The 27225-nt window shown below is 46.5% G+C and overlaps 1 protein-coding gene across 4 annotated transcripts in view; it reads left to right on the top strand.

Annotated features, from left to right (window-relative positions):
* The window catches only part of ddo (D-aspartate oxidase), a 73490-nt gene that overhangs the window by 28727 nt on the left and 17538 nt on the right, over positions 1-27225 (top strand). For 3 of the 4 annotated variants that reach the window (XM_087983078.1, XM_087983077.1, XM_087983079.1), the window contains exon 4: positions 4342-4518. In XM_087983078.1, coding sequence (XP_087839204.1) covers positions 4342-4518 — 177 coding nt within the window. Of the gene's footprint in view, positions 1-4341; positions 4519-10464; positions 12962-27225 lie in introns of those variants that run through there. The other variant, XM_043687130.2, reaches the window with a different exon arrangement.

Raw genomic sequence — 27225 nt, 5'->3', positions numbered from 1 at the left:
AACTGGGAAACAAATTCAAAGTGAAAATCAACATTAGGTCCAGTTCAAAATGCAAATCTGAATGTGTTGCTGGGATGGTGATGGAAGTTAGTCAGACCCAGGGTTCTGAAGGAAGTGAGGACTGTAGATGCTGGAGATCAGAGCTGAAAAGTATGGCACTGAAAAAGCACAGCAAGTCAGGCAGCATCCGAGGAGCAGGGAGTTGATGTTTTGGGCATAAGTCCTTCATCAGGGTTCTGATAGCCTACCTGAAGGACATCCCTGAGCTCAAGCTAACAGAAAAAATGCTCTTGAGGTTGGTGTACAAACAGGAGAGATTTAAATTGTTCATGTAGGTTCCCAAGATCGCACATCGATTATAAAGGGGACTGGTAAACCTGTCACTGAACCAATAAAGTTACAATTACCTTTACTAGAGATATAGGTTATTCTTTGACCCCAGAATGTTTCATTAGATTAGGTTAGATTAGATTACTTGCAGTGTGGAAACAGGCCCTTTGGCCCAACAAGTCCACACTGACCCGCCGAAGTGCACCCACCCAGACCCATTCCCCTACATTTACCCCTTCACCTAACACTATGGCCAATTTAGCATGGCCAATTCACCTAACCTGCACATTTTTGGACTGTGGCAGGAAACCGGAGCACCCGGAGGAAACCCACGCAGACACAGGGAGAATGTGCAAACTCCACACAGTCGCCTGAGGCGGGAATTGAACCCAGGTCTCTGACGCTGTGAGGCAGTGGTTCCATAAAAGGGCATGTATTGCGCTGTCAAAGTCTAGGTTGTATTAATCTAATGTCCTTTATGAGCCAAACAGTTCCATAAAGGGCCTGTACTGCGCTGTAATGTTCTAAGTTCTATGTGTCTAACTTACTTTATTAGCTGAGCGGTTCCATCAAGATCTGTACTGTGCTGTAATGTTATAGAACATAGAACATTACAGTGCAGTACAGGCCCTTCGGCCCTCGATGACTGCACACATATGCACACCCCAGACACACACACACACGCACATGCACAAAATTGTGCATGCATGCTCACGTGCACACACAGTGGTCTCACACATACATGGCGCACTGTCACACATGCAGGTTCAATCGCACCCAGACATGCTCTCACACACTTGGTGTGCTCTCATACATATGGTGAGCTTGTCTGAGGCACTACTCCCTCGATGTTGCGCCGCCCTGTCATACTGATCTGAAGCCCATCCCACCTACACTATTCCATGTATGTCCATATGCCTGTCCAATGACGACTTAAATGCACTTAAACTTGATGAATCTACTACCAATGCAGGCAAAGCATTCCATACCCTTACTACTCTCTGAGTAAAGAAACTACCTCTGACATCTGTCTTATACCTATCTCCCCTCACTTTAACGTTGTCTCCCTTCGTGTTTGCCATCCCCATACTTGGAAAAAGGCTCTCCCTGTCCACCCTAGCTAACCCTCTGATTATCTTGTATGTCTCTATTAAGTCACCTCTCAACCTTCTTCTCTCTAACGAGAACAGCCTCAAGACCCTCAGTCTTTCCTCATAAGACATTCCTTCTATACCAGGCAATATCCTAGTAAATCTCCTCTGCACCCTTTCCAAAGCTTCCACATCCTTCTTATAATGCGGTGACCAGAACTGTACACAATACTCCAAGTGTGGCTCTACCAGAGCTTTGTACAGTTGAAGCATAACCTCCTGGTTCGGAACTCAATCCCTCTATTAATAAAGGCCCAAACACTGTATGCTGCCTTAACAACCCTGTCAATCTGGGTGGCAACTTTCAGGGATCTGTGTACATGTTGTTCAGAAGAATGAATAATGGCGTGAATTAATGGTGTGAGGGTGAGAAGAGATGTCAGGGTGAACTCTGACATCGTATACACCTCTGTGATCCAGGCAGGGACCTGTGTCTCAAGGATGGAAGCTTCTTGCTTCAAAACAGAGTCCTGAGCTGGCCCCTGTCCACAGTCATGAGCAATCAGCATCAGTGGTAGGACTTACTTCATGCCTGTGGAGTCTTCCAGTGATTAAATCTGGAACAAAAAATGTTGGTGACTATTGTACCCTCACTTCTGGCCGTGCTATGTGTTAGCAAAGATTTTGGGCAGTTAATGAACTATACCGACTCCATAACTGGTTCCCCACATTGTTATGTTGTTTGGGGGTTTAGAGACCTGAACCAGGTCTTGGTGACTCGCCTTTTTTATTCAACAATGTATGTCTTAAACAGAGTAGAGAGAGAGAGAGCCACACACTAGTGTCTTGGAGTCAGTCTTTTTATTAAAATGTATTCATAGGATGTGGTTCCAGTATTTATTGCCTATCCCTATTTGTCCTTGAGAAGGTGATGTTGAGCTGCAGTCTACGTGTTGTAGGTACATCCACAATGCTGTTTGATTAGATTAGATTACTTACAGTGAAACAAGCCCTTTGGCCCAACAAGTCCACACCAATCCTCCGAAGAGCAAACTACCCAGACCCATTCCCCTACATTTACCCCTGTTAGGGAAGGAGTTCCAGGATTTTGATCCAGCAACAGTGAAGGAATGGTGATGGAAGGTGGTTTGGAAGGTGCTGTCTTGAGCCTTGTAGACACGGGCTGTGGAGCCAGGAGATGAGTTACTCACCTTTGACCTGGTCTTTTACTTTCTTCGCCCACATCATTGTTATTGATTGTAAATAATTATAGCCCCAGCATGGATCCCTGTGGCCATTGGGTGATAGTTACTGTAGTTAATCCCTCCCCTCCCTTTCCTGCTAATTATTCAGTAATTTTGGAATGCAGGGACAAAATAAGTTTATGGTGCTGGAGGAAACAAAACCAGGAAATGCTGGAGAATTTCTCACAGCATCTGTGAAGAGAAAACATTAACATTTTGGGTTCAGTGAGTCTTTTTCAAAACTGGAATAAGCTGGGATAAGGTGTTATTTATGCTAATAACAGGGTTGGGGCTGGGGGTCAGGAGTGAGTGGATAGGTGGAGATGAAGCCCAGAGAGAGAGAGAGATCCAGATGCAGTCGGTTGCCAGGGTCAGAATCATATCTTCCCCGACTTGTTCAGCTCTGTATGTTCCACAACATAGAGCTGACCCACCTTCAAAAGACTGTCACCCCACAGATAGTTTCCCAGAATCAGTCTTCATTTGTCAGAGTAGATGCAAAGTTACTGTGTGTAACCCACTCCACAGTTAACTGCACCTGGTTTGACTGCACACACATGCACACCCCAGACACATGCACACGCGCGCGCACACAAAATTGTGCATGCATGCTCACGTGCACACACACCGCTCTCACACGCACATGGCGCGCTGTCACACATGCAGGTTCGATCGCACCCAGACATGCTCTCACACACTCGGTGTGCTCTCATACATATGGTGAGCTTGTCTGAGGCACTACTCCTTCCATACACCATTAATATAGTGTAAAGCTCTGTAAAACAGTGAACATTGTTAACTTTGCCACCTTCCTACCAAATGCAGAGACAATACAAAACAAAGGGTACCGTTCTGAAGAGGGTGCAGGAGCAGTGGGACCCTATGTAAATCGTTGAAAATGATGGGACAGTTTGAGAGTGACAAATAAGGTATACAGAAACCAGGGCTTTACTGATAGAGGTGAGAATGGTTCCAGGGGCGAGGAACTTCAGTTACTGAGATGTGAAAAGACAAAGGACAACCTCTATTTCATGGAAGAATTGAGAACCAAAGGGCACCGATTTAAATTAATTGTCAAAAGAAACAATGTCAGAGGGAGGAGAAACCTTTTTACACAGTGAGTGGTTAGGATTGGCAAAGCAATGCCTGAGGGTGTGGTGGGGACAGGGTCGACTGAGATCTCAAAGAGAATTGGATCATTACCTGAAAAGGAAAATTTACTTATTACAGGGAAGGTCCACAAACTGAATTACTCCTCCAGAGGGCCAGCACAGACAAAATGTGGGCCAAATGGCCAGTCCTATGTGCCATAACCATTCTCTGATTCTCTTAGAAAGGCCTTCCAATAATCTCATGGACCAGTAGGTGCTGGCAATGGGAAGTGTTGACTATTTAAAATATTTATTTTCACAAATGTTGATATTAAAAGACACATTTAAACTTGGAAAATCTCTGCTTCAAATACGACACGAACTTGCATCTATATCTTATCTTTAACTTAGTAAAATATCCCAAGATGTGTCACCGGATAAATTTTCACTCAAAACACGTAGCCTCATATGAGTAACAGAAATGATTGGTTTTAGATTGGTCGAGAGATTTAGAAATGCCAAGGTAAATAAAATATTATGTTGCTGTTCTGAATAATTAAATGTTTTCTTTCTATGCTTTTCTAGATGGGAGATCTTTAAAGAAGTTCCTATAGAGCCTATCCCGTACTGGTCTGACTCTGTGCTGGCGTTCCGGACTATGAATAATTCAGAGCTGAAGAGGTTTCCACAGGCTACATTTGGCTGGATGTACACGACCTTGCTTTGCGAATGTACCTCCTACTTACCTTGGTTGGAGAAACGGTAAGGCTTTTGACACCAATATGGGAAGTCCCTTTCTGTCGTACCTGTTGAGGTTCAGTTGATTGTATTCTTGTCTCTGAGCCGGAAGGGAGCCAAGTCCTGGCTCCACTCCAGAATTTGGGAATCAAAAATCAAAGCTGGTCCTCCAGTGGAGTACTGCTGTCTTTTAGATATGATGTTAAACCACAGACTTGCCTGCTGCTAATGCTGGACAGAAGGGATTGCATGGCATTATTTTGATCCATAGAATCCCTACAGTGTGGGAGCAGGGCATTTGGCCCATCATTGAACTTCCAAAGAGCATCCCATCCAAACTCTGGTCCTGCGTTTCCCATGGCTAATCCACCTAGCCTATACATCCCTGGATGCTATGGGTAATTTAGCACAGCCAATCCAGCTAACCTGCACATCTTTGGACTGTGGGAGGAAACCAGACCACCTGGAGGTAACCCACACAGACACGGGGAGAATGTGCAAACTCCACACAGATCATTGTCCGAGGTTGGAATTGAACCAGAGTCCCTGGTACTGTGAGGCAGCACTGCTCACCACTGAGTCACCGTGATGCTCGAAGGAGAGAAGGAGGCTGACATTATCCCTCAGGCAAAAACAAGCCAGATTATCTTGTTATTCCCAAATTACTGTTTAGGGGAGTTTGATGTGTTCAATTTGGCAACACATTTCTGACATCACACTTCACTGACTGTACAGTGCTTTTAGGCATCTGGTCATGGTGATAATTGTAATATTAGGGCAAGCCCTGCTTTCTGTATGCAGCTGTGAAGAGGGGTCACTGGACCTGAAATGTTAACTCTGATTTCTGTACGTAGATGCTGCCAGACCTGCTGTGTTTTTCTGTTTGTTTCTGATTTCCAGCATTCACAGTTCTTTTGGGTTTATCTTTTTGCTGTACTGCATTGGTCGAGTTTTGATGGTGGATATGAGTTCTGGGAAAACAGGCTGCAATGAATAAACAGGCAAACCTGCATGTAATGTGGGACACACATTCATCAACATTGCTGCATTTGCTAAACATAACTAGACTGAAAACTTTAACTTTCACATAATCCTCTTTGGAAGATTAAATGTATAGTGTCTCTGATATTTGTGTAAAGTCATCGCTGTGATGATTTCTCCAATTAATTGGACTTTCTCATTACTTGTTGCATGACATTGATTTCAGCATTCTTTACGGTATGATATAGTGCTGCAGATGTTCTTTCTAACTCTGCAAGTTGTAAAATACATCTTGTCCTTAAATCTATGTGTGATTTTTCATTTACTTTGATATTTGTTTTTGACCATATGAAACTATGGTTATCTGCAACACAAGGTGAATCTCCCATGCTTGTGTTTCAGATTGAGAAATCCCAAGAACCATGAACTGGAAACTATACATAGTGGTGTTTCATTTTGTGGTTGAACTAATAATCCAATTAACATTGGCAACATCTGTCAGTAAACACATGAAAGCACATTTGTGAGTCTCCAAAATGTACAGTCAAATTAGGAAGGCTGGATTGAGAATGATGGAACGTGAGGATAATTCACATCCCTTTGTCAAAGACTCCTGCTGAGCAGGACATGACATCAATATCGATTACATGACCATTGTTAGCATTATCAAAGAGGTATAACATCTAATTTGTGCTTAAAGCTAGTTGAATGGTTTAAAGTTTTATTCTGAATTATCAGTGCTAATTTGATGAAAACATGTATATTCTACGTAGCTAAGTGATTTCTCAACAAACAGTCGTTGGTCAGTCACTGGTCCAGCTGTGTTCTTTGGAAACCGGAAACAGCAGCGTTGTTCCTAGAATATGGTTACTTTTAAAGTTCTTCGAATATGGAGATTTTTCTCCAGATGTACTTGTAAGCCTAATTTCTTGTGCTGGTGTTTTCCAGATTGTACATTTCCTGTTGTTCACCTCCACTTGTCTCTCACTTGTATATCTCCACTGAGCTTTCATTTCCAATCTTACGCTTATGTGAAACATCATTGCTCAATTACTTGCTGGCTACAACCATTTGCCAAATACATTTATTCAATGGTTTCAACTCAATTGCCTGAAGCCGAGTTTGTTCTAGTCTGCAGTTTGGAATCTGGGTTAAATTGGTGTTAGGGATCTGATGGGAAGAGAAATCAAGGCCACTACTCCGTGAGCCACACCATAAATATATAATTCCTACAGTGTGGAAGCACACCATTCAGCCCATCAAGTCCACACTGACCCTCCGAAGACCATCCCACTCAGACCCATCTTATCTCTGCATTTCCCATGGCTAATCCAACTAGCCTGCACATGCCTAGACGGTATGGGCAATTTAGCACGGCCAATTCACCTAACCTGCACATCTTTGGACTGTGGGAGGAAACCGGAGCACCCAGATGAAACCCACACAGATTTGGGGAGACTGTGCAAACTCCACACAGCCACCCGAGGGTGGAATCAAACCCAGGTCCCTAGCTCTGTGAGGCAGCAGTGCTAACCACTGAGCTACCATGCTGCCTATATAAGTTTCTTACTTTTAACACCACAATATTTCATTTGTTTCTCTTTATTACTGCCATCTAGAACAAAAGGAACTTTAAATCTTCAGTAAACTCAAGAACAACTCTCTTGTTAAGAACAAACTTATCCTTCAATTAATTGGCAAACTGTGTACCAGTCAGACCTAAATCATATCCCTCTTAATCCTAACACACTACTCATGAATATAAAAAGTAATAAAACACACAACACCAGGTTATAGTCCAACTGGTTTATCTGTAAGTACACGCTTGCACTTACAAATAAACCTGTTGGACTATAACCTGGTGTTGCATGATTCTTAACTTTGTCCACCCTAGTCCAACACCAGCACCTTCACATCATGAATATACAGACAGGACAAGATAGCAAAGCTCTGAAGAGCATTATGAGATTGAAAATATTAGGCGAAAAGCATCCTGTTGGTCAAGAGTCCAGACTGAAAGAGCAGAATGTGTTGACTTCTCTCAATCCCTTCATTTTCCTGTTGACAAGATCAAAGTGATGGAAGATCGTCAGATTGGAGTTCAGATTCAGATGTGAGACAGTTAGAAGTCCTGATTTGTGAAACTTTATCATTTTTTTTCAAGCTAGCTTTTTAACTCCTTTTTTTTTAAGGAATGTTGTTTTCCTGATGGAGAGAGAGGTTTGGAGAGATCATGGAGTAGTGGGGTTTGATTTCTGCCAGTTTTCTACCAACTGCCACTTTTTGTGAAGAGACAGCATTTACTATTTCTAGCTTGGAGGTAATTTCCCAATTGATAAAATATAATTTACTGAAAGACACAACAAATTCAGTTCAGAGGATGTTGCTGGGCACCCTTCAGCAAGGGCTCTCTCCAAAACCCAGTTTGTCTGTCTGTACCTTTAAAGGCCTATTCTCCCAAAATCACTTGATTTTTATACAGAGTCGACCATCCCTAGTTCTTTTTGACCTTTTCATTCTTGAATGCTAAGAAGCCACATGGTAAATCCTCTGCAAACTCTGATCCAAACCTTAAATTTCCCAATTCTCAAAATCCGTACACGTAAATCCTTCTAACATGTCTTAAGTATTTCTACATGTGTTTCATTACAATATAAATATGACACTTACCACAACAAAGTTAAAAAAAAACCTTCATTCATTCCTTATACAAGATTTATCCAATTTATTGCTACCTTTTTAAAATATCCAAACTATTCCAGCATTATTACATTCTTGATGGTGCATCTGAAATGCTGTTATCTTTTCCACTGCTATGAACAATTCTTATATTATAAAGTTGAATTAACAATGATGATATAGTCTTGCATTTTGACTTTTAGATTTCTCTACAAAGGCCAAAGGATTGTGGTAATTGTAAATTAGTTTCTCTTTCTGATTTTGACAGGTGTGAATTTCAAAACATTCGAGACCGAGTAAAATACCCAAGTTTTGTTTCCCACTGGAGAGTATTCCTTTTGATAGTGATTGAGTTTCTTGGAAATGTACCCTACTGGCTCCTTCACATTTAGTTCATCATCTTGTAATGGAAACAGATCCACTTCTAAGTTGCCACTATTAATTCCTGTTGTTAAATGGTTAGTTCATTCATCAGGATCGCTTTCAACTTCTCAAACACAGCTCAGAACTCATTGTCTTTGCCTGTTTTCATAACAGATCTGTTAAAGGTACAGTAGCAGTGCTGAGGTTAACCACAAATCTTTGAAAGAAGCCACACATCTTCAAAGATCTATGTGGTTTCATGGTTAAGCTTATGAACAAAGAATTCTATCAATCTCTTTTGTTGTTCTTAGCACTACTTGCCCTTGTCCTACAATGGATCCCAGGTAAGTTACCCTTGTTTTTGCAAATCACCTCGGCAAAGTTTTATTACCAGGTCAGTTAGCTGAGACTATTTAAATAAACCATCCAGTTCTTTCATATATTCTTCCCAGGCATTCCTATATATTATACGTCATCCAAGCACACAATTATATACACTAGTTACAAATTGGTTCATTCATGTTGGGAATATAGCTGGAGCATTGTTAAACCCGAAAGGCATGTCTCAAATATTTTTCTGTTTGCTACAAGTCTCTTTAGTTCCTGATATCAATGGGACCAGGGAGTGCCCCTCCAATAAATCAGTCTTGGTGAGCAGTGAGACACTACCAATCTTCTTGCTATAATTGTCTAATTGAGGCTTTGGGTACAAAGCTGTTTTCATCACTGCATTTACTTTTCTGTAATCTGTGCTGAACCTAGGAGGGAAGACAATGACCTAGTGATATTATTGCTTGTCTATTTATTGAGAGACACCGGTAATGGTCTCAGGTCCTGGGTTTAAAACCCATCATGGCAGATGTTGGAATTTGAATTCAACAAACCCCTGGATTTGTGAGTCTAATGTTGACCATAAAACGGTTGCAGATGGCTGAGGGAGAAAACCCCATCTGGTTCACTAATGTCTTTTCTCAGGGAGAAAATCTGCTGTCCTTACCTGATCTGACCGACATGTGACTCCAGACCTATAGCAATGTGCTTGACTGTCAACTGCTCTCTGGGGTAATTAGGGATGGGTAATAAATGGTGACCCAGCCAGCCATGTCCACATCAGCCAATTAAGCTTTTTGTTAAAATCAGGTTTGGGAACAAATAGCACAGGAGAACTCAAGGTAATTTGACTAAGTTCAGTCAAGTGATTTTTAGATCTTTGTTTTCACCTGAGATTGTTTTTCTGGGATTTGAATGTTGAGATGTTGTCTCATTGCTACTGATTCCGTTGGCTATCCACAACTGTGGGTCTCGACACATTTCTTTGAATTCCATAATAATCTGACAAGATTGTTCCAAGCTATTCCTTGATGACAGTGTCTAACTGTCTCAGTACTCCAGCTAATCAGATAGTAGCAGGTTTGCTTTATGATTTTTTTCTGCAGCTCTGTTTTATCTCACTCTCACTGTCTCAGTCATCCTCCACTATTCTTTGCTTCTGAGACACTTGCTCCTTATTTTCCTGTCTCCAGTGATGCATGTTCATGTGTTTCATCATCGGACAACTGATTCATTTTACTCCCATCTGGAGGATCTGTCATGATGCTTTTGGTCATGTTTAGCTGCACTTGGGCTTACCATGACTTCACTTCCTGTTACTAGTCCCCCTTACTCATGTCTATTCAGTTGTCACAAGAGCAGCCGAAATGGGAATTGATTGGGAAAATACCGGTTACTGCAAAGGGCCGACTGGGTGGAGGAAGAAAGGTTTTGGTGAGGAAATAGCTAAGTGACTCTGTCACATGACTGACAATGCCATTCCAGAGAGATCTTAAAGGCGAGGGAGAAAAAACCCGTACTCTCTTTCTTAATCCAATAAACCTATTGATGAATGTCAACCATAGAATTCTCTCTGTATGCACCGTGTATTGATAAAGTTCGAACTGTTAATTCCAGGTTAAAGAATGCAGGTGGCCAGTTACAGACGGGGAAGATCACAGGTTTCTGGGAACTTCATGGGAAGTATGAGATCATTGTGAACTGTTCAGGTATTGGAGCCAGGGCCCTTACTGGGGACGTGAACGTTTATCCTGTAAGGGGCCAGATTCATAAAGTTCACGCCCCTTGGCTCAAACACTTTGTCCATGTAGGCGACGGCACCTCTTACATTTACCCAGGAATCTCCAGCGTTACTTTGGGTGGAACAAGGCAGAAAGATGATTGGCGGATGTCAGTCGACCCATCGGACAGCGAGGCCATTTTCAAGGCGTGCTGTGCTTTAGAACCAAGTCTCCAGCGCGCTGGTAAATTATTCAAAGGAGTCGGTCTGAGGCCTGTCAGAGCCGTGCTGAGGCTGGAGAAGGAGAAGCTGGAACGTGAGGGGAGTCACGTGTACTTGGTACACAATTACGGCCATGGGGTGGCTGGAGTTTCCCTCCATTGGGGAACCGCGAAGGAAGCTGCCCAACTGGTGAAAGATTACTCAACAGAAATAGGCGCCAAAAGCCTCACGGGAAACATTGTGTAGCTACAAAAAACAACACTGAATGCTGAGCATTAAGGCTGTCACGAAACTGAAAGTTTAATTGTGGCTAACATCATGGTTAAAATTTTTTTGTCTCAAATATTTTGATTTAAAATTTAATTGCTATAATTACTGTATCACTCTGCTTCATGCTTATTATTTAAGCTATTATTGATGAGGTCCAAAAGCCAGCATTAAAACCCTGTCATTGGACTAGTTATCCAGACACCTCCCTCAATCCCAGGCAATGTTCAGGGGACATGGGCTCAAATCCTACCACAGCTAATGGTGACATTTGAATTCAGTAAAAATTCTGAAATAGAGTTGACCTGATTACAACCATGTAACCACAGCTGATTGTCACAACCCCCTCTGGTTCACTAATGTTTTTGAGGGAAGGAAATCTGCCGTCCTCACCTGGTCTAGCCTACATGTGACTCCAGACCCACAGCAATGCGGCTTACTCTCAATTGTCCTCTCGGCAATTAGAGATGGACAAGAAATGCTGGCTCATTCGGCCACGCCCACATCCTGTAAATGAATAACAAAAACAACTTCCTAATTTCTGGAATCGTTGTCCTTGTTGCCATGACAGCTGCCCATGCAGTCATTATTCCTGTGATGTCATTACTCATAGGTAAATTTGTTCACAGCTTGTCGATGGATCTCAGAGACTGCTGCTGCGTGTATCATTGACAGCAGGGCTACAATCTTGTATTATAGAGGCTAAACCTGTTACCTAAGTTGGAGGTGCCTGTGCCATGGAGCAGTTGAGTTCAGGTTCTGATGTTAAGCCTGCATCCTGCACTCTTCAGCCACAAGGCTAACTGTCTTCAGCACATAGCTTTCAAATTTGCAGCAAGAGGATGATGAGGTGGGGCAGCCAGTGGGAGTGATGGGGCATTGGGGCAGCCAGTGGGAGTGATGGGGCATTGGGGCAGCCAGTGGGAGTGATGGGAAATTGGGGCAGCCAGTGGCAAAGAGGGTTGGGCAAGGGAAAAGCAACAGCAATGGGCACACTCTCCTTCCAGGTCCAGGGCATTGGGGATGCACAATGACGATATAAACAGCACCATCTTACTATTCAAGGTATTGACTGGAGATGCATCGCTCTGGTTAGGAGGTTAAAATAACTGACACCTTTTTAGATGTTCAGGACAAAGTTATAGTTTTAGATGAATACAGTAGGTAGAAAAGGAGTAGAGAGTCTGGTAAAAAACACTGGCCACAAGAATGATTGATTGGTCCTGATAATTTGAAAAGTAGGAACCTGACCCTCCCTATCTCTCTAACCTCCCCTAGTCACTCCAACCCTCCCTATCTCTATAACCTCCCCCAGTCACTCCAACCCTCCCTATCTCTGTAACCTCCCCCAGTCACTCCAACCCTCCCTATATCTGTAACCTCCCCCAGTCACTCCAACCCTCCCTATCTCTGTACCCTCCCCCAGTCACTCCAACCCTCCCTATCTCTGTAACCTCCCCCAGTCACTCCAACCCTCCCTATCTCTGTACCCTCCCCCAGTCACTCCAACCCTCCGTATCTCTGTACCCTCCCCCAGTCACTCCAACCCTCCCTATCTCTGTACCCTCCCCAGTCACTCCAAACCTCCCTATCTCTGTACCCTCCCCCAGTCACTCCAACCCTCCCTATCTCTGTACCCTCCCCCAGTCACTCTAACCCTCCCTATCTCTGTACCCTCCCCCAGTCACTCCAACCCTCCCTATCTCTGTACCCTCCCCCAGTCACTCCAACCCTCCCTATCTCTGTACCCTCCCCCAGTCACTCCAACCCTCCCTATCTCTGTACCCTCCCCCAGTCACTCCAACCCTCCCTATCTCTGTACCCTCCCCCAGTCACTCCAACCCTCCCTATCTCTGTACCCTACGTTTCTGAATCCTGTCTGTACCAGTCAGTATTGTCATGATTCCCTCCATGGGAATCTGAGATTTGTATTTTCTGCAATCTTGTTTCCAAAATTTCTGAAATATTTCAAAATTGTAAGTAATTGTATGTAATCGAGACATTACACTATGAAGAAATTGCGTACTCACCTAAGTTTTGAGAATATTTTGAGTCCAATTGGGAACTTAATCTCAGAACAGCATCGAGAGTTAATTCTGGGAGCAAGTGGCTGTTGAGTGAACTAATTAATAAATGTGATTGTAATTAGTGACAGACTGCGCCACTGAAATATAGTTCATTTCCCACAGTATTCGAGTGTTGCATTATATGATTTCATTCAATAGTTGCAGTGGCTAACCTGGACCATAAGGTGTCAATGAAAAACTTCTTAACATCGCTATTGTACTTATTGTAATTTTTAAATCTGAACAGCAGTTATAGATTTCTAGTTGACAGTTTGCCTTAACTGTTCCATTCTGTGTGGATGGTTTGAGGTAGTACAAATGTGACAGAACATGAAGCGTTTTCAATAAAATACATGGTTAAGAATCAGTAAGGTGGCCATTATTCATAGGGCACAGAAGGAGGCCACTTGTTCATTGTGTCTGTATCAGTTCTGCAAATGAGCTTCATGGCTTAGTGCCAATTCCCTGCCCCCGTGGAATCCCACTACAAAGCCTCCCTCAGCCCCAAAAATATCCACTGACCATTCCTCTCTGTTTCCTATCACTCAGCCAATTTTGTATCAGTGTTGCTACTGTCCCTTTAATGCTGTGACCTCTAACCTTCCTCTCAGGTCCAGTGTGCAGCACTGCATCAAATGCTTTCTGGAAATCCATGAAGCCCAGATTAACTGCATCATCCTCATCGTCCCTTTCTTCAAAACATTCCAGCGAGTTAGTCAAACATAATTTCCCATTTAGAAATTTGTGTTGACTCTTCCGAATCAATCCAGCTTTTTGTGACTATCAATTCAATCCTGAATAATTCTTTCTAGAAGCTTTCCTTCCACCGCAGTTAAGCTGATTGATTCTATGACAAGCCCAGCAACTACAGACAGAGATATACAGCACAGAAAAAGGTCCTTTGATCGGTCACATCCACGCTAGTCAAAAACAGCCACCTAACTATTCTAATCTCATTTCCCAGCACTTGGCCAATCGCCTTGTATGTTTTGGCAGCCCAAGTGCACATCTAAATACTTCTTCAATGTCCTGAGGGGTTCTGCCTCCACCACCCTGACAGGCAGTGAGATTTCCCATCAGCCTCTGGGTGAGTGTTTTTCCTCACATGTCTGAACCTCCTGCCCCTTACCTTAAATCTGTGGGGCTTGGTCATTGGACCCTCATCAAGGGGAAAACATTTCTTCCTGTCTATCCTATCTGTGCCCCACATAATGTTATACATCTCAATCATGTCCCCTTCAATCTCCTCTGCTCCAAGGAAAATAACCCCAGTCTGTCCATTTAAGGTGACATCCTGGTAAAACTCCATTGCATCCTTTGTATTCCATAGGCTCATCCCTTTGCTATCAGTCACCCATGTGGAATCTTACTAAAAGCCTTGCTGGTACCAATGACTTGGGGAGGAAGGGGGATGTGGTCCTGCAATCAGAGTTTAGAAAAGAATAGAACAGTCTCTATTGTCATGTGCACTTGGCTCCAGAACTCACCTCCCGGACTCATCTCCCAGGCTGGCCCGGGCTCAGACTGTCCCACCGTGCTGGGCCAAGTAGACCATAACAAAAACATTCCCCTCATCGACATACCTGGTCACCTCTTTGAAAAATTCAAGTTTCTCAGACATGACCTCCCCTTCGCAAACCCATGCAGACTGTTCTTAATTAATCCCGGCCTCTCCAGATGCAGGTTAGTCCTGCCCCTCAGAATCGCTTCCAATAGTTTCTCCATCACCGAGGTTTGCTCTGTGGATTCCTGGATTATCACTTCTGTCTTGATTAATATTACCACATTGGCTGACCTCAGCTCCTCTGGCACCTTTCCTAAAGCCAGAGAGGGATTGAAAATTCTTGACTATTTTTGAGATCCCTTGGCCCCCTGCCCAGCACGGTGGGACAGTCTGAGCCCGGGCCAGCCTGGGAGATGAGTCCGGGAGGTGAGTTCTGGAGCCAAGTGCACATGACAATAGAGACTGTTCTATTCTTTTCTAAACTCTGATTGCAGGACCACATCCCCCTTCCTCCCCAAGTCATTGGTACCAGCGGAGACCATGACTTCTGGCTGTTTACCCCCTTCCCCAGAAGAATGCCCTGTAGTCACTCTGAGATGTCCTTGATCCTTGCACCAGGGAGACAACGTACCATCCTGGAGTCATCTCCACGGCCAGAGAAAGGTCGGTCGAGCTAATGGATCTGCTGTCACCATTGCCCATCCTTTTTTCCTCTGGTGTAGCCAGGCAGCTTACGGAACCACAAACGGGGCTCTGACTGCACTAATACCCTCATCAGCTTCCAAAAGGAAAACTGACTTGTGAACAGGAAGCCAGGGTGTTCCTGCAGCGCTGACCTCAGTCGCCCATTCCTTCTCTGCCTCCAGGCCCTTAAGGTGTGACTCCAGCCACCACTCACGCTCTGAAACCCACAGCTGCAGCATGTGGCTGTCTCGAACACCAGGAGGCGCCATGTATTCCTACATATTACATTCCACGCCGCTGAGCTGTGCTGCCGCATCTTATTTCACCTTTATGTTAACTCTATTCTGCCTTGGATCACTTATATTACTTTATTATATTGACCCTGACTTTTCCTTATTCCTGGCATTTCTTTTAAATACAACCATAGATACTTCTTTAAAAATTTCCAATTGACAGAAATTTAAAAACAGTCCCTAATAGCAATTTCTTACCAAGTTACTGAAAAAGAGTCAGATAAAATATGCCTCCTCCCTGCCCTTCACCAGACTCCCCACTCAGCACAGTTACTTTCTGCAATAAGCCTTACTAAAAGCAACTCTTTCCTGTCTGCACCAAATCCCACTTTAAACCAAATTCCCAAACTTACTCACTCGGTCACTGTCTCACTCGGTCACTGTCTCACTCGGTCACTGTCTCACTCGGTCACTGTCTCACTCGGTCACTGTGGCACTCGGTCACTGTCTCACTCGGTCACTGTCTCACTCGGTCACTGTCTCACTCGGTCACTGTGGCACTCGGTCACTGTGGCACTCGGTCACTGTGGCACTCGGTCACTGTGGCACTCGGTCACTGTCTCACTCGGTGACTGTCTCACTCGGTCCCTGTCTCACTCGGACCCTGTCGCACTCGGACCCTGTCGCACTCGGACCCTGTCGCACTCGGTCACTGTCTCACTCGGTCACTATGGCACTCGGTCACTGTCTCACTCGGTCACTGTCTCACTCGGTCACTATGGCACTCGGTCATTGTCTCACTCGGTCACTATGGCACTCGGTCACTGTCTCACTCGGTCACTGTCTCACTCGGTCACTATGGTACTCGGTCACTGTGGCACTCGGTCACTGTCTCACTCGGTCACTGTCGCACTCGGACCCTGTCGCACTCGGACCCTGTCGCACTCGGTCACTGTGGCACTCGGTCACTGTGGCACTCGGTCACTGTCTCACTCGGTCACTGTCTCACTCGGTCACTATGGCACTCGGTCACTGTCTCACTCGGTCACTGTCTCACTCGGTCACTGTGGCACTCGGTCACTGTCTCACTCGGTCATTGTCTCACTTGGTCACTCTGGCACTCGGTCACTGTCTCACTCAGTCACTGTCTCACTCGGTCACTGTGGCACTCGGTCACTGTGGCACTCGGTCACTGTCTCACTCGGTCGCTGTGGCACTCTGTGACTGTCTCACTCGGTCCCTGTCGCACTCGGTCCCTGTCGCACTCGGACCCTGTCGCACTCGGACCCTGTCTCACTCGGTCCCTGCCTCACTCGGTCCCTGCCTCACTCGGTCCCTGCCTCACTCGGTCCCTGCCTCACTCGGTCACTGCCTCACTCGGTCATTGTCTCACTCGGTCACTATGGCACTCGGTCAATGTCTCACTCGGTCACTGTCTCACTCGGTCACTGTGGCACTCGGTCCCTGCCTCACTCGGTCCCTGCCTCACTCGGTCCCTGCCTCACTCGGTCACTGTCTCACTCAGTCATTGTCTCACTCGGTCACTGTGGCACTCGGTCAATGTCTCACTCGGTCACTGTCTCACTCGGTCACTGTGGCACTCGGTCACTGTCTCACTCAGTCATTGTCTCACTCGGTCACTATGGCACTCGGTCACTGTCTCACTCGGTCACTGTCTCACTCGGTCACTGTCTCACTCGGTCACTGTGGCACTCGGTCACTGTCTCACTCGGTCCCTGTCTCACTCGGTCCCTGTCTCACTCGGTCCCTGTCTCACTCGGTCCCTGTCTCACCCGGTCCCTGTCGCACCCGGTCCCTGTCGCACCCGGTCCCTGTCGCACCCGGTCCCTGTCGCACCCGGTCACTGTGGCACTCGGTCACTGTCCTACTCAGTCACTGTGGCACTCGGTCATTGTAGCACTCAGACACTGTGGCACTCGGTCACTGTCTCACTCAGTCACTTTGGTACTCGGTCCCTGTCGCACTCAGACCCTGTCTCACCCGGTCACTGTCTCACCCGGTCACTGTCTCACTCGGTCATTGTGGCACTCGGTCACTGTGGCACTCGGTCACTGTCTCACTCGGTCACTGTCCTACTCAGTCACTATGGCACTCGGTCACTGTCTCACTCAGTCATTGTCTCACTCGGTCACTATGGCACTCGGTCACTGTCTCACTCGGTCACTGTCTCACTCGGTCACTGTGGCACTCAGTCACTGTCTCACTCGGTCACTTTGGCACTCGGTCACTGTCTCACTCGGTCACTGTCGCACTCGGTCACTGTGGCACTCGGTCACTGTGGCACTCGGTCACTATCTCACTCGGTCACTATGGCACTCGGTCACTGTCTCACTCGGTCACTGTCTCACTCGGTCACTGTGGCACTCGGTCACTGTGGCACTCGGTCACTATCTCACTCGGTCACTATGGCACTCGGTCACTGTCTCACTCGGTCACTGTGGCACTCGGTCCCTGTCGCACTCGGTCCCTGTCGCACTCGGACCCTGTCGCACTCGGTCACTGTGGCACTCGGTCACTGTGGCACTCGGTCACTATCTCACTCGGTCACTATGGCACTCGGTCACTGTGGCACTCGGTCACTGTGGCACTCGGTCACTGTCTCACTCGGTGACTGTCTCACTCGGTCCCTGTCTCACTCGGACCCTGTCGCACTCGGTCACTGTGGCACTCGGTCACTGTGGCACTCGGTCACTGTCTCACTCGGTCACTGTCTCACTCGGTCACTATGGCACTCGGTCACTGTCTCACTCGGTCACTGTCTCACTCGGTCACTGTGGCACTCGGTCACTGTCTCACTCGGTCATTGTCTCACTTGGTCACTCTGGCACTCGGTCACTGTCTCACTCAGTCACTTTCTCACTCGGTCACTGTGGCACTCGGTCACTGTGGCACTCGGTCACTGTCTCACTCGGTCACTGTCTCACTCGGTCGCTGTGGCACTCTGTGACTGTCTCACTCGGTCCCTGTCGCACTCGGTCCCTGTCGCACTCGGACCCTGTCGCACTCGGACCCTGTCGCACTCGGACCCTGTCGCACTCGGACCCTGTCGCACTCGGTCACAGTGGCACTCGGACCCTGTCGCACTCGGTCCCTGTCGCACGCAGACCCTGTCTCACTCGGTCCCTGCCTCACTCGGTCCCTGCCTCACTCGGTCCCTGCCTCACTCGGTCACTGTCTCACTCAGTCATTGTCTCACTCGGTCACTATGGCACTCGGTCAATGTCTCACTCGGTCACTGTCTCACTCGGTCACTGTGGCACTCGGTCCCTGCCTCACTCGGTCCCTGCCTCACTCGGTCCCTGCCTCACTCGGTCACTGTCTCACTCAGTCATTGTCTCACTCGGTCACTGTGGCACTCGGTCAATGTCTCACTCGGTCACTGTCTCACTCGGTCACTGTGGCACTCGGTCACTGTCTCACTCAGTCATTGTCTCACTCGGTCACTATGGCACTCGGTCACTGTCTCACTCGGTCACTGTCTCACTCGGTCACTGTCTCACTCGGTCACTGTGGCACTCGGTCCCTGTCTCACTCGGTCCCTGTCTCACTCGGTCCCTGTCTCACTCGGTCCCTGTCTCACTCGGTCCCTGTCTCACTCGGTCCCTGTCGCACCCGGTCCCTGTCGCACCCGGTCCCTGTCGCACCCGGTCCCTGTCGCACCCGGTCACTGTGGCACTCGGTCACTGTCTCACTCGGTCACTGTCCTACTCAGTCACTGTGGCACTCGGTCATTGTAGCACTCAGACACTGTGGCACTCGGTCACTGTCTCACTCAGTCACTTTGGTACTCGGTCCCTGTCGCACTCAGACCCTGTCTCACTCGGTCACTGTCTCACCCGGTCACTGTCTCACTCGGTCATTGTGGCACTCGGTCACTGTCTCACTCGCTCACTGTCTCACTCGGTCATTGTGGCACTCGGTCATTGTGGCACTCGGTCACTGTCTCACTCGGTCACTGTCTCACTCGGTCACTGTCTCACTCGGTCACTGTCTCACTCGGTCACTGTGGCACTCAGTCACTGTCTCACTCGGTCACTGTCTCACTCGGTCACTGTCTCACTCGGTCACTGTGGCACTCGGTCACTGTCTCACTCAGACCCTGTCGAACTCGGTCACTGTCTCACTCAGACACTGTCTCACTCGGTCACTGAATCACTCGTTCACTCTGGCAGTCGGTCCCTGTCGCACTCGGTCCCTGTCGCACTCGGTCCCTGTCGCACTCGGTCCCTGTCTCACCCGGTCCCTGTCTCACCCGGTCCCTGCCTCACTCGGTCCCTGCCTCACTCGGTCCCTGCCTCACTCGGTCCCTGCCTCACTCGGTCCCTGCCTCACTCGGTCACTGCCTCACTCGGTCACTGCCTCACTCGGTCACTGTGGCACTCGGTCACTGTGGCACTCGGTCACTCTCTCACTCGGACACTCTCTCACTCGGACACTCTCTCACTCGGACACTCTCTCACTCGGTCACTCTCTCACTCGGTCACTGTCTCACTCGGTCACTGTCTCACTCGGTCACTGTGGCACTCGGACACTCTCTCACTCGGACACTCTCTCACTCGGACACTCTCTCACTCGGTCACTGTCTCACTCGGTCACTGTCTCACTCGGTCACTGTCTCACTCGGTCACTGTCTCACTCGGACACTCTCCCACTCGGTCACTGCCTCACTCGGTCACTGCCTCACTCGGTCACTGCCGCACTCGGTCACTGCGGCACTCGGTCACTGTCTCACTCGGTCACTGTCTCACTCGGTCACTGTGGCACTCGGTCACTCTCTCACTCGGACACTCTCTCACTCGGACACTCTCTCACTCGGACACTCTCTCACTCGGTCACTCTCTCACTCGGTCACTGTCTCACTCGGTCACTGTCTCACTCGGTCACTGTGGCACTCGGACACTCTCTCACTCGGACACTCTCTCACTCGGACACTCTCTCACTCGGTCACTGTCTCACTCGGTCACTGTCTCACTCGGTCACTGTCTCACTCCGTCACTGTCTCACTCGGACACTCTCTCACTCGGACACTCTCTCACTCGGACACTCTCTCATTCGGACACTCTCTCACTCGGTCACTGTCTCACTCGGTCACTGTCTCACTCGGTCACTCTCTCACTCGGACACTGTCTCACTCGGTCACTCTCTCACTCGGTCACTGCCTCACTCGGTCACTGCCTCACTCGGTCACTGCCTCACTCGGTCACTGCCTCACCCGGTCACTGTCTCACCCGGTCACTGTCTCACTCGGTCACTGTGGCACTCGGACACTCTCTCACTCGGACACTCTCTCACTCGGACACTCTCTCACTCGGACACTCTCTCACTCGGTCACTGTCTCACTCGGTCACTGTCTCAATCGGTCACTGTGGCACTCGGTCACTGTGGCACTCGGTCACTGTGGCACTCGGTCACTGTCTCACTCCGTCACTGTGGCACTCGGACACTCTCTCACTCGGACACTCTCTCACTCGGACACTCTCTCACTCGGACACTCTCTCACTCGGTCTCTGTCTCACTCGGTCACTGTCTCACTCGGTCACTGTCTCACTCGGTCACTGTCTCACTCGGTCACTGTCTCACTCGGACACTCTCTCACTCGGACACTCTCTCACTCGGACACTCTCTCACTCGGTCACTATGGCACTCGGTCACTCTCTCACTCGGTCACTCTCTCACTCGGTCACTCTCTCACTCAGACACTGAGGTGCGCCCTTACTCCTTTGTTTTACGTGTTCAACTTGCTTTTTAATTGCATTCTACAGTTAGGATCTTACAAGTTAAAAAGGTACATGGCATTTGTGACTGCTTATGTAATAATGACATCCCATTAAATTATCAAACACAAATGAGATCCTTAGTGTACATTCTTGTTTACAAAATATTATCATCATTTTGGGCATTGTTTGAAAAGAAATGTCAAATAAACCTCAAGACATCAATGAACTTCTTCAATGGGAATTAGCACCACTTTTTAATAGTGGCATGGCATTACTTTCACACTCATGTGATAAAGATCAATACAAATGCTTGCAAAAGTGGGGTTTGATTGAATGTTAGTCTTCAGTAAACGTCCATGCGGTTTTCCTTTATATGAATTACTTCAAGGAAACTGATACAAAATCAGTGAGTGAATCATAAGCTCTTAGTTTGACAGTTTCTAAAGGTAGAGTTTTTAAATTCCTTCTTTTGATAGAGTTCCGTATCATTGTTCAGTTGCAAGTCACAAATGAGGATGTGGGTCAGTGGAGAGTTGCAGTGCCAGCTTTTGCCCAGCAGATGTCGTACACATGCTTTATAGATGTCACCCAGCACAGCCCATCCACTCCCAGTACTGAGACAGACAGATAGTTGATATGAGCATCTGCAGTCCTCACTTTCTCCTCCAGGTAGATAGTTTATACAGGAGCTCTTCTTGGGATCCAAAGTTCAAGGGTGCATTTCCAGCAGTGATGCTGCTAATCCAACCAAATGGCCAATTCATCTTTGCACTAAATTCAACAAACTGATGAATGTGTTGCTATCAAATTCCCGTGGGCAGGATTTTAACAAAAATAAACTGATTAATGACTATTCCGAAAATAAATGTCATCAGCATGTTAACCTCTTTGCTAAGTACAATGCCTTGAGGAATTTCTTCCCTCTGATATGCTGAGATTGTTCAAATAGTTATGTAAAGATAGAGTTAATATAGCACAGAGGAGGCTATTTAGGACATTGAGTACTTGCTGATATTTAATGACCTGGTTTGAAGCCAGTGGGAGGTGATGAAGGGCAGAGTTAATCATTGTTGGAACAGACCTCCAAAAAGTGATTTGCCTACATCTCATTAATCAAATGGTTGAACACGTCAGCTCAGAGTTTTGCAAAGTTGGAAGCCAAGAAAGTGCTGTAGGTTGCAATCCTGAAGACTCACTCCGAGTGTCACATCCAGCATTTTCACCAGGCAGGGTGATGGGTGATGTAGTGAAATGTTTCACAGAGGTCCAGGGTTTACAGAAGCAGCTACACCTTTCACAATTAGCTGCTTTCAAGCAGAAGTACTTTTGGTCACCCAGGTCTCTGAGAAATCATTAGTGGGCTTTAGATACTTGAAGTACAGGTCTTAATCTGCCAGAATTTGGAGAAGGTGAGTACCATTTAGATGTCTTTTGGAAGATGTCAGATACCCTTTTCAGTTTGTTAAGAGTGGCTATGAATGTGCAGATAAGATGGATAAGGGGCAATTGGGGCAATTCTCAAATCATTTAAGTCCCTTGCTCTTTAAATTTTGAGAAAAAAAATCCATCCAGACTGAAGTTAATAAAAATAGCTGCTCGCAAATTTAATGGATGTTGTCAGCATAAGCTTCAGATCTATATTTATCAAATGACAGTATTTCTACTTGACTGTTTTCATAAGCTACCATCACAATGTGGGAACTGTAAATTCAGTTAGCTGCATAGCTGTAAGTTGTTTTAAAGCAAGGAGCTGCCTTTGAAGAGTTTAAATTATTGAATGGGCTTTTTATAAATAATTTTTTTAAAAAAATACAGTGACATCGGTAACACATTCCTGGAACTTTATCTTATTTTATCTCAGTTTGGTTCCTGAAGTCCACCCTTGGTGGATATTAGGTGAATTGGCGTGGAAGATGGAAGGGTAAATGGTGGGCATAGATTAACATGAGTTGGCAATAAGTTGGCAGGTGTAAAAAGCCAGACCGAGAGTGGGGAACATGGGTTTGCATGATTAGATATTAAGTTGGCTCAGGAAATTAAAGGTCCTGAGAATTACAGAGAGCATAGATTGACATAGGGAGGGTATGGAAGAGGGATCCATGGACAGTGGTGAGAAGTGCTCAGGTTAGTATGGCGGGAAGGAGAGGTCAGTGTGCCCTCTCTGTCACTGTCATACAGTGCAGCACGTCTTCCAGTCTGTGCCAACCGTGCTCTGTGTAGGATGAGGTCAGCTCACTGTAGCGGTAGCTTCAGCTTCCCGCGATCATGGAGCTGATCTTTCATTTCATTCCTAGTGTCAGCAAAGGACAGGTTCTCATCTGCATCTTCAGGCAGGAGATGAGTGGCACCTCGCCGGAGCTCCTGTCTGAGCTGACCTGCCAGGTGTCACTGGTGTGGGGCGTGCTCAGCCTCTCACAGTTGGTTAGCAGCTGCTTCCTGTGCTGTAACCTGCACTGGCAGGATCTCTTTGTTCGAATTCACTTACAGAATGTGGGTGTCACTGGCTAGGCCACCTCTAATTGAACAGAGGGCCGTTTAAGGGCCAACCACATTGTTCTGGGTCTGGACTCACATGACAGTAGTTTTCTTCCTTTTAAAAAAAAAACAGCTGTTTTATGGTCATTATTAGACTCTTAACTCCAAAATTTTAAATTAAACTCACATTCCACCATTTGCTGTGTTGGGATTCGAACCCAGCTCCCCAGACATTACCCATGAAGCTGTGGAGTAATTGGCACATGATAATGCCATTGGGCCATCACTTCCCCCTCTCTTGCCTGGTGAACCTGGGTGGCTGTCAGTGTCACACCTTCCCCACACAGTTTCCCCCCTCTCTCCAGCCCTTGTAATGCAGTTTGATTGAGTGGAATGATGGGGAATGAGGAAAAGGCAGCCCACGCCCCTCCCACTGCACCCCTTCCCTGCTCTCCCTGAATCTTATGCTGCCTTGTATTTCCCTGGCAGCGTGTCTCTGAGTTTTACATTGCACTGTTCACAGCTGGAAATGGGATCAAAAGCTTTCGGACTGAAATGGATGAGAGATGTTTGCCAGTCGCTGAGACAGTGTAATGAATAGGCTCTTTAGTCTATGGGAAAATGACTTCGATGCCAACTCATTAGCAGCTCAGAGCCTGTTAATAACTTGAGTGAAGAGCTTATGCTTTTAAAAGTGCAAGATTAACATAATTCACAAAGTACTTTCTGAAGGAAAAAACAATCATAATGTCAATACTCTCAAGCAATGCTGTTGTGGTATGGATTGTTAATTTTCATCTTGTCTCCTGTCAGTCCCTGATGGGGGCTGGGTTCCAGGTTGCTCTGTACACTGTGGGGGCTGGTCTGGTCTGGAATGAAGCTGACTCAGTGAGGAACAGGTGGTAGTCGGAGCTGTCAATCCAGCCTCTTGTCCCTCCACCTCCAGCCCTTAGAGACAGCGAGGGTTCAGGAGAGGGAACCAGTGGGAGGGGGGCAAGCAGGGGTCTCCAGAGAGAGGAAGGGTCTAGGAGCAGCATCAGCAATGAGACGGTGGATGAGGGACTGGGAGACATTGTAAACCCTAAGGCCTGATAGTAAGAGAGCAGATCAAGGAGTGGCAAAGATTGCTCCCTACTGGCAGACTAACATCAAATGACTAGAAATTCATAACGTCAAGCAAGAATAAGAACTGCACAAATCACCAATGTTAAAGGGAAACAAGATAAAACAGGATCTTACTGTAGTTTAATATAATAATTATGGGGTGTTGACATTTTAAGCTGTGGGTGAATGCTGTATAAATATGCCTCACTATTCTATTGTGTAATTGTGCGTCAGTGACATGTAGCAGCACCCTGACTATTGGTGACTGTTAGAGTACGACAAAAACATACCGCAGAGTCCAGACTAGCTGGACTGTTGTACTGTAAATAACAGTAGCACAGATTTCAGACATGTAATCTCAAAGCTTGTACAACGTCCATAAACATCCCTCCTAACTCACTTCCCCATTATTAGACTGCACTGATGAGAACAGTGCCTGGTAATCATTCTTGGATAATTCATTATTCTTTTCACTGGACTGAATCTGTAATAGCTTCATGAATCAATTATAAGCAATGAGAAAATGTCATCACTGATGCTTGTAAATCACACAGTACTCATTTGGAATGTCACGTCTCACCCTCTGCCCCAAGTGAAGGTGATCGCAGCATTGATTTTACCTACCAGTCACATACCCCTCATCGTGCCCAGTCTGAATCAAATGGCATTGTGTTACTGATTTATTTTTTTCACCAGTCAGTACAGTTTTGAGGTAGAGGAACTTATTTTCTTTGTGTGCACTCAGGGAAGTGAATGAGCAGTGGACTGTTTGAAGGCAAGGGGATGGGGAGGTCGATAGGGAGATTCTAGTTAGAAAGCAGATACATTGTGGAGCTAGTGTGCATCATGGAGAAATCAATGGAATGAATCAGAACAGCAGGGAGTTGTGAATCACACAATGGCAGGGTGTTTAAATGATACACACTGATTCATTCACGCAATGAGGCCAGCACTGGCTAAGGCAGCATTTATTGCTATCCCAGAGAGCAGTTCAGAGTATGGAGTCACGTATAGGCCAGACCCAGTAAGGATGACAGTTTCCTTCCCTAAGAGACATTAGATTAATTCCCTACAGAATGGAAACAGGCCCGTTGGCCCAACAAGTCCACACCGACCCTCCTAAGACTAACCCACTCAGACCCCTTCCCCATATTTACCCCTAACTAATGCACCTAATAATATGGGCAAGTTAGCATGGCCAATTCACCTGGCCTGCACATTCATCTTTGGACTGTGGGAGGAAACCCGCACAGACATAGGGAGAGTGTGTAAACTCCACACAGACAGTTGCCTGAGGCTGGAATCAAACCCAGGTCCCTGGTGCTGTGAGGTAGCAGTGCTAACCACTGAGCCAGCGTGCTGCTGTAGTGATCCAGATGTGTTTTTCCAACAATCAACAACTGTTCCTAAGAAGGGTCACTAGACGAAAGTATTAACTTTGATTTCTCCCCACTGATGCTGCCTGATCTGCTGAGCTTTTCCAGCAATTTCTGTTTTGTTTCAGATTTCCAGCATCTTCAGCTCTTTCATTTTGTTAAAATCAGCAACTGTTTCATGATCATTGTTAGATTCTTAATTCCAGCATTTTTTAAAATGGACTTCACATTCCACCAGCTGGTGCAGCAAGGTTTGAACCCAGAGCATTACCCGCATCTCTGGCCTCATAATCCAGTAATAATACCACTAGACCATTACCTCCCTGCAGTTAGCTGGTGCTTGGCAGTTTTCCTTTATGTGTGTGTGTGGCTGGTTAATAAAAACACATAATAGGGAGAGAGATGTTTCAAGGCAGACACAGCAGTGAATCTTTTTGTCAGAACATTATAATGTATTTTAATAAAATGATAATAAGCAGAATACGATAAAACAACTCATCTTCAGGAATGAAGTGTTTGGGGCTCTGAGTATAACTGGAATAAACAGGGTTAAGATTTAGAGGAGAAAGTGAGGTCTGCAGATGCTGGAGATCAAAGTTGAAACTTTATTGCTGGAACAGCACAGCAGGTCAGGCAGCATCCAGGGAACAGGAGATTCGACGTTTCGGGCACAGGCCAAAAAATCCTGAAGAAGGGCCTGTGCCCGAAACGTCGAATCTCCTGTTCCCTGGATGCTGCCTGACCTGCTGTGCTGTTCCAGCAATAAAGTTTCAACCAGGGTTAAGATTTAACCTGAATTCACTCCCAAAACAATGCCATTTACCTGAGGCAGTGAGGGGGCTGTTGGCCAGTGGAGTTAAAGGGGAGATGTGTTGATGGGAGGTTGTTCAGCCAATCATTGGAGGGTATCGATGGATGGGGAACGGCAGGAAGTGTAGATCCATCATGGGGAAGAAATGGGTGGCACACGGAATTACCAGTGTGTGTCA

Source organism: Chiloscyllium plagiosum, unplaced genomic scaffold, assembly GCF_037043375.1.
Source record: "Chiloscyllium plagiosum isolate Xiang-an unplaced genomic scaffold, Cpla_swu_hap1 HiC_scaffold_3, whole genome shotgun sequence".
NCBI lineage: Eukaryota > Metazoa > Chordata > Chondrichthyes > Orectolobiformes > Hemiscylliidae > Chiloscyllium > Chiloscyllium plagiosum.
Note: the sequence above shows the minus strand (reverse complement) of the source record. Positions and strands in the feature narration are given on the sequence as shown.